The sequence below is a fragment of the Cladophialophora immunda genome (genome assembly GCF_000835495.1).
Source record: "Cladophialophora immunda strain CBS 83496 unplaced genomic scaffold supercont1.4, whole genome shotgun sequence".
Lineage (NCBI taxonomy): Eukaryota > Fungi > Ascomycota > Eurotiomycetes > Chaetothyriales > Herpotrichiellaceae > Cladophialophora > Cladophialophora immunda.
The window spans coordinates 4,036,988-4,050,320 of record NW_015622544.1 but is presented as its reverse complement, the minus strand read 5'-3'; the positions used below and the strand labels follow the sequence as shown (position 1 = coordinate 4,050,320).

At 54.2% G+C, this 13,333-nt stretch overlaps 5 protein-coding genes across 5 annotated transcripts; 3 read left to right on the top strand and 2 right to left on the bottom strand.

Annotated features, from left to right (window-relative positions):
* Positions 1-263: 263 nt before the first annotated feature.
* Positions 264-1,383, bottom strand: PV07_07754 (uncharacterized protein; the record flags this gene model as incomplete). The annotated part of the gene is made up of 2 exons (XM_016394867.1): positions 264-651; positions 707-1,383. The coding sequence occupies 2 exons, from the start codon at positions 1,381-1,383 to the stop codon at positions 345-347; spliced, it is 984 nt and encodes a 327-aa protein (XP_016248286.1). The 3' UTR covers positions 264-344.
* Positions 1,384-1,677: 294 nt separating this feature from the next.
* Positions 1,678-2,604, top strand: PV07_07753 (uncharacterized protein; the record flags this gene model as incomplete). Its single annotated transcript, XM_016394866.1, has 2 exons — positions 1,678-2,288; positions 2,334-2,604. The coding sequence occupies 2 exons, from the start codon at positions 1,678-1,680 to the stop codon at positions 2,602-2,604; spliced, it is 882 nt and encodes a 293-aa protein (XP_016248285.1).
* A 38-nt stretch (positions 2,605-2,642) lies between these two features.
* PV07_07752 (uncharacterized protein) lies at positions 2,643-4,503 on the bottom strand (the record flags this gene model as incomplete). The annotated part of the gene is made up of 3 exons (XM_016394865.1): positions 2,643-2,782; positions 2,833-3,021; positions 3,075-4,503. The coding sequence occupies 3 exons, from the start codon at positions 4,501-4,503 to the stop codon at positions 2,643-2,645; spliced, it is 1,758 nt and encodes a 585-aa protein (XP_016248284.1).
* Positions 4,504-5,031: 528 nt separating this feature from the next.
* On the top strand, positions 5,032-6,468 carry PV07_07751 (uncharacterized protein). The gene is made up of 3 exons (XM_016394864.1): positions 5,032-5,373; positions 5,439-5,928; positions 5,992-6,468. The coding sequence occupies exons 1-3, from the start codon at positions 5,057-5,059 to the stop codon at positions 6,190-6,192; spliced, it is 1,008 nt and encodes a 335-aa protein (XP_016248283.1). The 5' UTR covers positions 5,032-5,056; the 3' UTR covers positions 6,193-6,468.
* A 1,961-nt stretch (positions 6,469-8,429) lies between these two features.
* PV07_07750 (uncharacterized protein) lies at positions 8,430-9,272 on the top strand (the record flags this gene model as incomplete). Its single annotated transcript, XM_016394863.1, has 3 exons — positions 8,430-9,051; positions 9,107-9,199; positions 9,250-9,272. 3 exons carry the CDS (start codon positions 8,430-8,432, stop codon positions 9,270-9,272), a joined length of 738 nt encoding a protein of 245 aa, XP_016248282.1.
* Between the last annotated feature and the right edge of the window lie 4,061 nt (positions 9,273-13,333).

The following is a 13,333-nucleotide window of genomic DNA, read 5'->3' as shown; positions in this document are numbered from 1 at the left end:
TGTTCGAGAGGGATTCCTTCAAGGCTCGCGAGAGTTTTTATTTACCTTGTCTGCACGTTCGCGTTCATGTAGCTTGCTCGGATCGGCGCCCGTGCCGTTCGTGCAGCACAGACACCACCAGCATCATCGCCTTTCAGTTGCCGATATCTTTCCTGCATCGTCTGGGGATTTAGTTCGTAGACGCGGAAACGCCAGGGGGTTGTGGATATTCAGCGAGCCACTTAAAAAGTGTTCGGCTCGAGGCTGATGATGCTCGTCTCGTGGTAATTATGCCGACCCACCTTCTTCTCTACGGAATGCCGGCTATCCAAACACCTCGGGTAAAGTTTTGCGTTAGAAGGCTTCTATAGCTTGAGGAGGGCCCCGCGAACCGTCCCGGCCAGCTGGGCTCGCCACAGCCTCGTTTCATTCAGCAGAAACATCTCCCCCGACCGACCGAAGCAGAAGTTGGCCACGCCGCCCCGCACGCGGATTTTCCCCAGCAAAACTCCCCCCGCCGACCAGACGTGGACGCCGTCACCGCATCCGCTGTACACGTTGCCGTCCATGTCGCACTTGATGCCGTCAGGAATGCCCGTGTCGCAGAACGCAAACAGCCGTCGGTTCGTCAGGAACGGTTGGCCGGCGTAGTGCTGGACGTCGAACGCGTATCTATGAAATTGATGAGCCTCCCGAGCCTTATACCGCCGCCAAAAATAATACTCACATTGTAGCTGCTCTGGTGTCATCCAGGTTGCCCAACCCTCGAATCCAGTCGGTGTCGGTCACGTAAACGGTCTTCTCGTCCGGTGAGAAACAGATCCCGTTCGGTCTGCCGAACCCATCCGCCATGGCTCGAATGCCGCGTGTTGTCGGATCGTACCTGTAGACCTGATTTGGAAGACGCGGTTTGGGTTTGAAGCCTCCGTCGAAGCCGTAGCAGGGATCGGTGAACCAGATGCTTCCGTCGCTGTGGACGACGACGTCGTTGACCGCGTTGAACGGCCGTCCGTAAAAATCCGCCACGACCGGCTCGGCCTTGTAAGGAGGGTCGATGTCTACAAAGTAGAGGCCACCAGGGCCGGATCCCGAGCCTTGGGCACAGACCAACCACTTCTGCTCGTTATAATTGACACCTCCATTGGCCATCTCGACGCTGGGACAACTGATCTCCTCGCTCTGCACGCTCCCATCCTGCCGAAAAATGATCTTGGATATCTGCACTCTGCGACGACCTGCTGCGTCGACTAACTGGCCGCTTGTGATGAACAGCTCGTTTTTCTCGGGAATAAACACGCCGGCTTCATGAGCGAAAGGGTAATCCTTCTCGAGCAGGAGCTCGAGTTTGGGGGCGTCCCCTGTGAGCGTGTGGAAGGCTGGATCGTGTACCTGAAAGTGCTCCATGTTCTCGCCGATAGAGATGTCCCGGCAAGGTCGAGAATTTGTTATGCTGCGTGCTCCGATTGCGGGGATGAGGAGATCTGAGCCTGTGGAAAACCGCCTCAATGACCGTCTCGAGACTATCGGCTAATGGCGATGGCTTTTGGTTCAATAGCCGTAGACGGACCCCTCGGGATTTGTCCCGATCACCCTGTTACCGAACTGTCGCCCGCCTTCCGCGGGCGTTACTCCCTTATACAGAGATTATATGCACCTCCCGACTCCATAGATGAAGGGCGAGATACAATCCCAACGACGATGGCTCGGCACACAGCGCAGGCCACATGGCGACAAAGCAATCGACATCTTCAAATTCTGCGCGAGGCCGAGCAAGGCCAATACGGCGTGGTGGCGGCGATAGCCTACAACCTCGAGCATATACTTGGATTGGTTCAAGCGGCCGAAAAAGCCCGTTCACCACTCATCATCCAATTCTTCCCCTGGGCGATCACATTCTCCGATGGTGTCCTCATCCGCGCCGCGGCCGATGCGGCCAAGCGCGGAACCGTGCCAATCTCCATACACCTCGACCACGCGCAGGATGAAGCGCTCATCAGGCGGGCCGCCGACACATTGCCGTTTGACAGCATCATGGTCGACATGTCTCATCACGAGAAGGCTGAAAATTTGGCGAAGACGGAAGAGCTGGTCAAGTATTGTCAGGAGCGTGGCATCGCGACCGAAGCAGAACCGGGTAGAATCGAAGGAAGTGAAGACGGTGTCATGGACACAGCCGGGTTAGAAGGAATGAAGACCACAATCGAAGAAGCCAATGAGTTTGTGGCGACCGGCGTCGATGCTCTGGCGCCGGCAATCGGTAATATTCACGGCGAATACGGCCCTCAGGGACCTAATCTTGACTTCGACAGGTATGATCGCTGACACCGAGGGGATGCGTCACTGACTGGTCCCAGATTGGAGGAGCTGCGAGCACACCTGACGGGAAAAGTCAACATTGCTCTCCACGGTACGAATGGGTTCGCACCAGAATTGATGAAACGATGCATCGTGGCGGGAGCTACCAAGATCAATGTCAACAAACTCGTACTTGAGGATTATTCTGCACACCTGGCCGCAAATGCCGGGAGGATCCCACAGACGACCCTGATGGAGCAAGGCGTGCAAAAGGTCGTAGCGCTCACGACGAAGTGGATGGAGATCTGCGGCTCGGCAGGCAGAGCTTGAGGAGTGCCCGTGCGCTGAGTGATCACGAGACTGGAGTGTTAACCGGCATCAGAAGTGTCCCAAATAGCCTTCAGTTCGTCGTCCATGGGCTTCACTGGCCAACCACTCCTCTGCCTGCAAAGTCCGATGAGTCTCAGAATTTCGTGGCGTTTGCGTTCGTCCGATGTGCACATTCCAGCTGAATGAAGTGGTGAGAAAACATCGGTTTAAGGACACTGGACTACCTACCTATAAAGAGACATTGTGAAGAGGCGACGCTGGATCCATAGTCCGTCAAGGTGACGGCAATTCCGCAGATAGCTTCGGCGTACTTGTCCAGTTGCTTCTGTCGTCGCATAAAGCCATTGAGTCCGCCACCCGACGGTCTGTGTAGGACGAGCAAGATTCGGGCAGCATTATACATCTGCATCGCGACGCCTGGGGGGTTCGGTCAGTGAACCGTACAAATCTGTGGCATGTCTGTGGCATACCAAACATAGGAGGCTGAATCCATCGAGGTTTGAAGACATCTCCCGAATTAGTCTGTCTCGGCAACGGCATGAACTCAATGGTGAGGTGTCGCTCCCAATCGTCCAGCATCGAGTGCAGGCGATCGGCGGCATCAATTCTCGATTGAATATTGTTTTCCTCGCCCGAATTTTCGATCTCTGCGCAGTAGTTGACCACCTTCGCCATCACAAAGACCGCCCGAGCGGCCAGTTCCCAAGGGTTCAATTCGCCGAAGGTTTTGACCGGCCTCCAGAAGGTGAAGGTTTTGCGTTTGTCTCGAAATGCGGCCCACACGTCTTGCTGCAGCCACGCCCACCACACGGCGGCCCTCAAACCGCCCGTGTCTCCGTGGATGACCTGGGACCGCTGGATGCCGAAGACGCCTTGAAGGTGTCTCTCCCAATCCCGGCGGGAGCCGTCCAACATTTCGTAGGCCGAAATGATCAGCGCCGTGGCGAGAAGTTCGAGGCTTGTGAGGTACGAGCTGTACTGCATGGCATTCTGGACGTAGTGTAAGCTCTCATGATAGTACCGGAGCGCGTCGTGACGTTCGTAGAGGTTCTCTGCGGCGACAGACGAATTGAGAGAGAGATATCGGATCGAGAGGGCCAGAATCGCCCCGAGAAGGCCGATATTGAACATGGCCAGGCGAGGGACGAGGGTACAGAAGTGCTGCAGTGGATCAAAAAGGTCGATCCAGTGGCTGATACGGGCGACAAATACCTCGAACAAGTGTTGCTCGTTGTCCTGTAGCGTGAGGGCATTCGGCGACTTCCACAAGGAATAGTCCGGGACGCTCTGTCGCGAGGCTTCTTGATTAGAGCCCTGTCGCACTTCCCAAGTGGTGTGACCAGTAGCGAGCGCCCAGGGCGGTCTTCCGGTCGAGGTGTTCCAGAAGTTTGCGGTATCCGCCTGTTGGCCTGATGCAGGAATCTGGGCCTGAGGGACGTTGTATCCTTCGGTGCTGATGGTCCCAAAGTCTGCATCAGTTGCCAGCATCCCAAACCACCGTGCCGTCGCCACGTCGACCAGCGAGCCATACGAGATTTCCGTCCCGGCGTCCGGGCTGTTGCTAAATAGATCCGGCGCCTGAAAAGGTGGGAGTTGAGGGCCCCCGCTAGTGGAAGCATCAATTTCTTCGCCCATTGACCGGGTATTCTGATACTGCGTCTGCAGCGGAGATTGAGTCTGAACGCCACCACAGTCTAAGCCGGACGGCCGAAAGTTCTCATGCTGTGGGAAGGTCCTCTCCATTGGATCAACTGGTTGTTCGCCATTCGGCGTCGTCTGCCAGAATTGCTGACTCTGGCCAGTCTGGTTGCTTTCAGTAGCCTGGTTGGAGGTAACTGCCTGTTCACTTGAAGCAGATTGTGTCGACAGATCAGGGATGTCGCCTTCAATATCCGACATACGAGGTTGGGCTTCCGGATAGGTGCAACTCTTGCCGCTCCTCGAGCAGAGTCCGCAGCGAGGACGGATCTCGTCGCATTTGAGATGCCGTTTGCGACAAGTGAGACTGTCAGGCACGATGCAATTAGGTCAGGGTCTCTTACTGAAGAACAGACTTACCACCCAGTCTTGGTTCTGATCCCCTTACTGCGGCTTTTCCGTGGACGGCGGGTTTTGTCAGGCATCGTCGTGCCCTTGATCACGAGCCCATCTCGTGGCTGTCGAACTCATGTAGCATGACACATCTCCAGGTGCATGAATCCCTTTTTCTTGGCATGCAGGCTCTCCATCGACAGTGAATGCGACGTGATGCGACGTGCAGTCACTCAAGCTTTCAGACTCGCCAAGGACGAGCGGAGAATGGCCTTTACGGCAGGTTTGTTCGACCGTAGCAGTGTTTGCGCGTCCAAAGAAGCACAATGGTCGACCGTAGTGACAATATAAAATAGTTGTGTAGTCCTTTGATCAAGGACATAACCACGACATGGAATTGAAGACACGCGGTTTGTCCAAAATGGAGTCCGAACACCCAGAGCTCCCTGAGACTCCTGCGACTCATGAGACTCAATCCAGCGCCCATCTGTGCAACCCCACTGTGACCCCTCAACAGCGACATATCACTGCGCCCCACGGCTTCTCGTCGACTGTGCCACAAGGCCTCGATCCAGCATACACAGCGCTGGAACTCATCATTCGAGAAGTCAAGGCCCGAAAGTCCGGTCTCGGTCCCAGGACCTTTCAACCCTGGATGGTATTCCCCTTGGCGCCTACTGACCTCAGAGCACTTGACCTATATTTCCAAGGCGATGGTTATTGGGAAGACAAAGTGAGGTAGGCAGTACACATGCTACTAAAGTTACCCTTTGTTTGGGCGCACGGTTGCTGATCGACTGCAGATGCGACTACTTTGGATCGAGTCAGCTGTTTGTCCTCCGCTTGCATTCCAACCCTCACGAGGTAATCCGAGCGGAGGTGCGATACAAATTAGTCTCCTGCCTGCGCACACTGCCTGGTCGCTGCCCAGATGAAGCTTCTGGAAGATTTGCCCACAAAATCTGCGACTGCGGTTCTGCCACCGTCGAGCTGGCTGTTGGCACTCACTACAGTCGACATGATCCAGACATCTCCTTTAGACATCCTGCCGCTGCCTATCCGGGCGTAATCATCGAAATTGCATCTTCTCAGAAAGCGGAAGCCTTGGAACAACTTGCAAACGACTACATTTGTGGTTCCAGCGGAAAAATTCACGTTGTGATTGGGATTGAGATGGAATTTGGGGGCAAGAAGGGTGCGAAGAGCAGGAAGGCCACTTTCTCTGTCTGGAAACCGCAATGGACTACTCAAGATGGAAAACAATCGGTCCATGCAGAATGCACTGCCCGTGAGGTGAGCGTGAACTAAGCTAGCCTACCTTATTTCGGTGATTTTCTGTGCTAACTTGACGTCTAGATGTTTCGGAATGAGAAAGGTGTGCCCAATCTGGACGCCGAGTTGAGTTTCTCGCTCAGCGAATTCGCGCCTCAAGCCGTTGTCGATCGTTTCGAGGGTTTCGTCGACCACACTGTCCAGATCTCGGCCAAAGAGCTTTGTGCTTATTGTGAGAGTGCAGAGCAGTTGGAGGCCAGGACGGCTGAAGTCGAAGACATGTGATGCAGGGTTGAAAGGATGTAGTTGCATGAGGAATACGAAGTCCCGGAGGAGCGCTACACCGAGTCTGACAGAGCATCCTTGCACGAGCGATGAACCGAAGCTGAGCTTTGCTGCGACTCTTAATTCGGCCTGTTGGGAAGTGGCCAGGGAGGGAGTGATTCGTGGCCTAGTGATACCCCCTTCAACCAGTTGACGCTTCAATCATCTTCCAAGTTCCTGTCGACAATGCCCTTCCCTGAATCTTAGTGGGACTTTTCATGGGCGTCCCAATGTTTAGACATACTCCCTCCTCTAATTATTCAGTGGGATAACTCAGTCCGCTGTGAGCTTCTAGTTTTTAGGCAATCGCTATTCATATTGTCATGTAGGCCAGCATAGACGGTGATAACAGGCTAATCTCGATTGGCCATTAGCAAAAGCCACACTTGAGCGTATTTGGCTTAGTCCTTTCAGGATTCCTCGAGAAATATGGGCCCCAATACTTAAGTGTCTCCGCAAAGGCGATAGCGCAGTTGAACGATGTTTACACTCAACATGGACGCCATTCTGATCTTTCTTTCTCGTGGAGTGAACCGAACTCCGTCATACCGACGTCGATATCGTTCCGGAGCCGGATGGGTAAAGTATGAGCACCCTCGTTCATCTCAAGGAGCTGCGCCGGGTTTTGAGGTACTTCGTATGCCAAGGTTGATGCGTCCTGTACTCCTTCAATCATATACCTGATTGAATGAGTCCTGATAAAGGGTGTAACTATTGGAGATATGCGAACATTCCTCCATCGGCCAAAAGTCCGGCGCCCGTCACGAACCCGCTCATCTGTTCACAAGCCAGAAAGACCGCTGGACCGGCCATGTCCTGCGTATCTCCTGCCCTACCTAGCGGTATCTTGGCCTCGAGAGCCTTCCTCCTCCCCTCATCGTTGATCTCTTCCTCGCTCAACTGCGTCTTGATGGTGCCCGGCATCAGCGCATTGCACCTGATCTTGTGCTCGCCCATGGAAATTGCCATACTCTGAATCATCGAGAGAAGCCCTGATTTTGTCGGCGTGTAATGGGTCTGCATTCGGCCTCCTTGCAAGGCACTAATTGAAGAAACGGCGATGATAGAGCCACCGTGGCCCTGTCGTACCATCTGTCGGGCGGCTGCTTGACAGGAATAGAACGCGCCGTTCAGGTTCACGCGGACCGTCTTGTCGAAGAGCTGGTGGTCAAGCCTATTATCTATGTCAGCGGGGTGCTTGCACCAGAGACGTAACACTCACTCGAGAAAATCGGCTGGCTGGAAAATTCCAGCGTTGGCGACAAAGACATCCAGCTTCCCGAATCGGTCCACTGCTGCTTGGACGAGTTGCCCGCCTGTTTCCGGGTTTGAAACATCGCCAGCAAGGTCGATCATTTCGCCGGCGGGATACTGATCCTTCCTTGCTATGCTTTCCTGTCTGATCTTCGCCGCCTCTTCCAGTATATTCTTTCTGCCCAGCTCATCGCGAGGAAGCCCAAGATGGTTGACAGCGACGTTGCAACCCTGACGGATGAACTCAAGAGATATGGCGCGCCCGATTCCTGTGGTACCGCCAGTGATTGCTGCTGTCTTGCCCCGGAGCAATGGCCATGGTATTGCACTCATGGTTAGGTCGATATCTAGTAATTTGACGCCAGACACAAAAGATATATTGCCAGCAAGTCTGGGGTGGTTCCCAACCCCTGGAGTTCTGAACAGGAAAACTATATCAGGTCAAGCGCACTGTCGGCATTTGGTAAGTTTTGAAATTTCAACCCTCAAAAGTCGGATGCCAAGCTCCGCCGCAGGCAGCACGATGTAGTGCTTCAAAGTGGAATGCAAGTTCAATAGCCAAATGCCAGACTCTCCCCGCAGGAATGAAAGGATGATACTAGTGTTCGGTAAAGTCATTGAAAGTGCGGTGATGGCCGATCCAGCTAGACCAATCACCAGTAAAGCAATTTTCCTGAGACTCTCAAGCGCTCGGGACCCCGCCTCGAATCGGCTTCTGGATGGGGTGCCTCGAGACGGGTCGAATAGTGGCTGCAACTCCACACAGCCTTGTCCTTCCTGAGCCAACACAGAACCTCGCAAGGTATGCACAGTCAATCTCATCCGAGTTAACGAAGACAACTTGAAAACTCAGATATAAGATGTCGGCTTCAATAGAGAGCATCTCTGCAGCTAGACACGGGCAGTTATTCGCACCGAGTGGCGACTGAATCCTGACCACCACCATGCCTCTTCGCACACCGGACACTTCGATGCCCGTTTCCAAGCAATTTTCACTGGAAGGCAAAGTCTGCGTTGTTACTGGGGGAGCACGCGGGATCGGACTTGAAGTCGTACGGGGATTTGCCGAAGCCGGCGCAGACGTCGCGTTCACGTACTTGACCAGCTCCGGCGCATCAGAAACAGCAGGGCAAATTTCTCGCGAGACAGGGCGGACTGTGAGAGCCTACAAAGCGAATGTCTGCAACCGCACCGAGATCTCTGACACCATGGCCGCGATTTTCAACGACTTCGGTCATCTGGAGGTGGTTGTGGCCAACGCTGGTGTCTGCGCTCAGATCTCCAGCCTCGACTACACGCAGGAGACGTGGGGCCGGGATTATGCTGTCAACGTTGAGGGAGTCATGTGGACGGCGCAGGCTGCGGGAAAGATCTTTCAAGCGCAGGGCCACGGAAATCTCATCATCACCGCCAGCGTGAGCTCGGTCTTGGTCAATTTCCCCCAACCACAGGCATCGTACAACTCGAGCAAGGCCGCCGCCGCACATCTGGGCAAGAACCTCGCGGTGGAATGGGTCGATTTTGCCCGCGTAAACTGTGTCAGCCCTGGCTACGTCGCAACAAACAGTGAGTCAAAAATGATAACCCTTGTCATTGCCGGCGGCACTAAGTATACCTCTAGTGACTTTGAGCCAACCAGAGTCGATCCGCAGTCAATGGACGTCTCAAGTCCCCGGGCGCCGGATGGCCGAGCCTGCGGAGCTGAAAGGGGCAAGTTGTCGCATGTCTTTGAGTCCACATGGCAATGCTAACTGGCCTTTCTAGTTATATGTGTTTCTTGCAAGTGAGGCGAGCAGTTTCCTCACCGGTGCCAATATTATCTGTGATGGGGGCTACTCGCTGATTTGAGCACAAGGCTGAGAAGCTAGGTCTTAGAACGGAAAACGGCCAAACGACCACGCGAGCTCTGACTGTTATCTAGCAAGAGGCATCTCCAAAACATGTAATAGTTCGGATCTGTGAATGACAAGCAGAGTTGATGCATTTGTATTCTCCTGGCGGACATAAGACTAAAATATATTGTACGGACATATGCATAAATGCACGCACAAGTCGACAGGAGAATGAACAGAAAAGGAGCCCTAACTGGCTTCATCGTCGCTAGAGGCCATTGTGGCAACCACCACAAGGCCAACACAGCGGTGATTGCTATATTCCCACTTTCAGGGAAGGGAGAACCGAGGCCTCGTTACATCCGCCAATAGACGAGACATGGACTGGCTCGACACGAGGGCCTGTGCCAAGAACAATAGCTTACGGCCAGAATCGACCATCAACCGACCTCGGGACTATGCCCGTACCCTGTCGTCACGAAGGCTGAACTATGGCATGCGAGCCGCCGAGTTCGAGAGTCGACACTTGGAGTGTTGATGGTAAATATGCTCTGACGCCTTCCTGCGATTTGAAATCAAAATCACGTCTGCTTTTCAACTCTCCATGGCTCTGCTGCGACGTTCCAGTCCAATCCTGCAGACGACACGCCGGTCGCGGCGGACTATGACCACCCGCGCGACCAGCTTTCGGCTCAACACCGGCGCCAAAATTCCTGCCGTCGGGTTTGGCACTTTCCAGGACCCAGATGCCCAGGTCGAGGCAGTATCCAGATCTCTCAGAGCAGGGTATCGATTGATCGACACGGCGCGGGTGTACGACGTCGAGAAGCAGGTGGGTGAGGGAGTCAGGAGATCCGGTGTCCCGCGGGGCGACGTCTTCATCGGCACAAAGCTGTGGTGCAACTACTTCCACCCGGACGACGTCGAGCGCGCTCTGGACGACTCTCTGCGCGACCTAGGGATGGACTACGTCGACCTCTTCATGATGCACTACCCCGTCACGTTCAAGCGAGGCCCCGAGCGGTTCCCGCGGGACGCCAACGGCAAGATGATCTTGGGCGAGACGACTTTTCTGGACACGTGGAGGGCGATGGAGAAGGTCCTGGCGACCGGCAAGACGCGGGCCATCGGCGTCTCGAACTTTAGCAAGGGCGAAGTCGAGAGACTGATCCATGAATGCGACGTTGTAAGTTCCCAGGACATTCCCCGCCCGTGCCTAGGCCGGCGCTCCGAATCCCCTGGCTAACAGGTTCTCACACCAGGTCCCCGCGGTCCACCAGATGGAGGTTCATCCTTATCTCCAGCAAAAGGCCTTCAACAAGTGGCTTCAGTCCCAAGGAATCCACGTCATCCAATTCAGTCCGCTGGGCAACATGAACCCGTTCTACCGGCACACGGGATGGAGCAAGGACATTGCGCACGCGACGAGGCCCATCACGGAGAGCCCCGTGCTGCTTGAGATCGGGCAAAAGTACGGCAAGACGCCGGTCCAGATCGCCCTGGCCTGGGGCATCAACTCGGGCCGCTCGGTCATTCCGAAGAGCACGATTGCCTGGCAGATTCAACAGAATATCGAGGCTGATTTCGAGCTGGATGCCGACGATATGGAAAAGATAGGCGAGGTGGATCTGAAGGCGAGATTCAACGATCCCAGTCTCGACTATCAGTACCGGCTGTATAGCGACCTGGAGGGGATCGAGGGGACCAAGGATGGCAGAACACATTGAACTCTTGGGCGGCATGCCGCACGCACGATGCGGAGCAAATAAAAGTGTTGGTAGTATTGAGAGTATACCTTATGAGTACAGAGTATAAAGTGGCACCCGGCAGCTCCTTGAAAAGGCGGCGGGCGTGATCCATACAATAACTCCTTTCACACAGTAGATCACATGGGTTCGATATGCTCTGGACCTGTAATGATAGGAACAACTTTAAGTCAATCCAGCTTGAGGCTGTGGCAACGCCGGAGCAATGAGACCTAGTTTATAGCACTATTAGCCAAGGAGAGGATCCGGTCTGAGGAATAATAGTCTCAGGTATCGATTGGGGAAACAGGATCCCCCGAAAAATTTCTGGTGCAGGGAGAGCTAGTATTCTCATTACTCTCTATCCCAGCTGCGAGATTACTCACATATCAGTTCCACTTATTTTGAGATATACATTCATACTCTTGTCTTCGCATTCCCGATACAAGGACAAGTTATACACGAGGATGGAACAGGGCTGAGAATTCTGGGTGGAGAATATATTGACGCCTTATCTAGAAGACCTGTGGTTTAGAAACACTGGCGTGAGAATGGAGAACAAGGGATATGATGGCTTTTGTGAATCATAGGCTCAAGATTGATACTTCGAATCCTCATGCTCGGCACTATTTATCAGACAGAACAGCAGGCCGTTGACCTTAGCTACCTACACAGATGGCAAAGCTTGCAAAGCGCTCTTTCGACGCTTAGTATGAGTCTTCAAACATGTATGAAATCGTTTCGTGCGGGTCTTCAGCTGATCCATTGCTTCTCCTTTACATACACCGAACCCACAAGAGCTTTTCCTGGGCATTTTGTCTGTCAGGTTTTACTTTTTCTCGCAGTAAATAGACAACCTTGATCCCAACACGACTTCGAACTTATGCATATCTTACTTTCCACCACACCCATGTCACCAAAATCGTAGATTTTCAGATCCAACTCACTCCTTGGGGGCTTCAACGTCGTCCACATGGACGCCTCCCTTCTCGGCAAGACTCTCACTGACGCTGGATCTGCGGACGACTTCGGGGTTCTCCTCTCGGCGCAAGCGGAAGGCTTTTTCGGCCTCCCAAGCCCAGGGCTTGGGGGACGAGAACAGGAAGTCCATCTCCTCCAGAGAGCGCTGGTTGGACTCGGGATACAGAGCCCAAACTGGAGCGTGGGGTCAGTCGGTGCTGTTCGATAGCATGGGGGGCAGGGAAGGAAAGGAGTTAACTCACCGATCGGAATGGATACCACATTGACGGCGCCAAACACGTACATCATGTTGTTGTTGATCCCTTTCACCATCTCTGGGAGGAGGAGGGTCAAAGTTCTGAAGCAGTGGTTAGTTTTGGCCTAGGATATCAGACCCTGAAGACTTACGCGCAACCGATGCTCCAGCCGACCACGCCCCAACTATTGCCCATTGCGCGGCATCTGACGGGGAAAATCTCGGCTGGATAGAGCCACGGGACCTGACAAGAAGGATTGTGTGTCAGATTTGGGCAATATAGAATCTCCTCGTTCCAATGCTTACCGTCAACCAAGTGGCACCGAAAACAAAGGTGTACAGGATGACCATGGCCGCCGCTGCCGCTCCATAGGTTTTGGCAGCAGTAGTACGGCCATCGGCGGTTGCAGAGAGACCGCCGGCGGACAAGCCTCCCACGAGGAACATTGCGATCCCCTGGGCCACACTGCCCCAATAGAGCGTCTTACGACGACCGATGCGGTCCAGGGTGAAGACACAGATGAAGGTGGAGAACATGTAGAGAACGTTGTTGAGTCCAGAGAGCCATTGTGCCTTGTGCTCCGTGAAACCGGCGATCGTGAAGATAGCTGGAGCGTAGGGTCAGCGCTGAAGTACAAGCAAGGGTTAGAACGAGGACTTACTGGGCCCGTACATGGTCACTCCCGAGATGCCTGTCCAGCTCTGCATGATCTGGAGCCATATGCACAGATGGGTACGACGAGTAATGTGCAAATTGCCCTTGCCGGTGCCAAAGAACATGCTGAAGTAAGTGATATCGTGCCCTTTGCTCTTCTCCATGCCCACCACATTCTGGATGTCTCTCAGCTCCGTCGCAGCTATGCCGGTGTCCTCGCCCGAGATGCCCCGGAGCCTCTCAAGGACGAAGAGGGCTTCGTCATCCCTGCCGACCTTGCAGAGCCATCGCGGAGACTCTGGGAAGAACCAGCAGACCGCAAGGAGCCCAATGAGGGGAATGATCTGGAAGGCGATCGGGAAACGCCAGCGCAAGGGGGATTCTCCGTTGTGTACGAAAC

What these genes read in the sequence shown, in the direction of transcription:
- PV07_07751 (XM_016394864.1), top strand. Translation starts at nt 5,057, where the DNA reads ATGGAGTCCGAACACCCAGAGCTCCCTGAGACTCCTGCGACTCATGAG. An exon ending in TATTGGGAAGACAAAGTGAG is followed by an intron (nt 5,374 to 5,438) that starts GTAGGCAGTACA and finishes GATCGACTGCAG; the next exon opens with ATGCGACTACTTTGGATCGA. An exon ending in CAGAATGCACTGCCCGTGAG is followed by an intron (nt 5,929 to 5,991) that starts GTGAGCGTGAAC and finishes CTTGACGTCTAG; the next exon opens with ATGTTTCGGAATGAGAAAGG.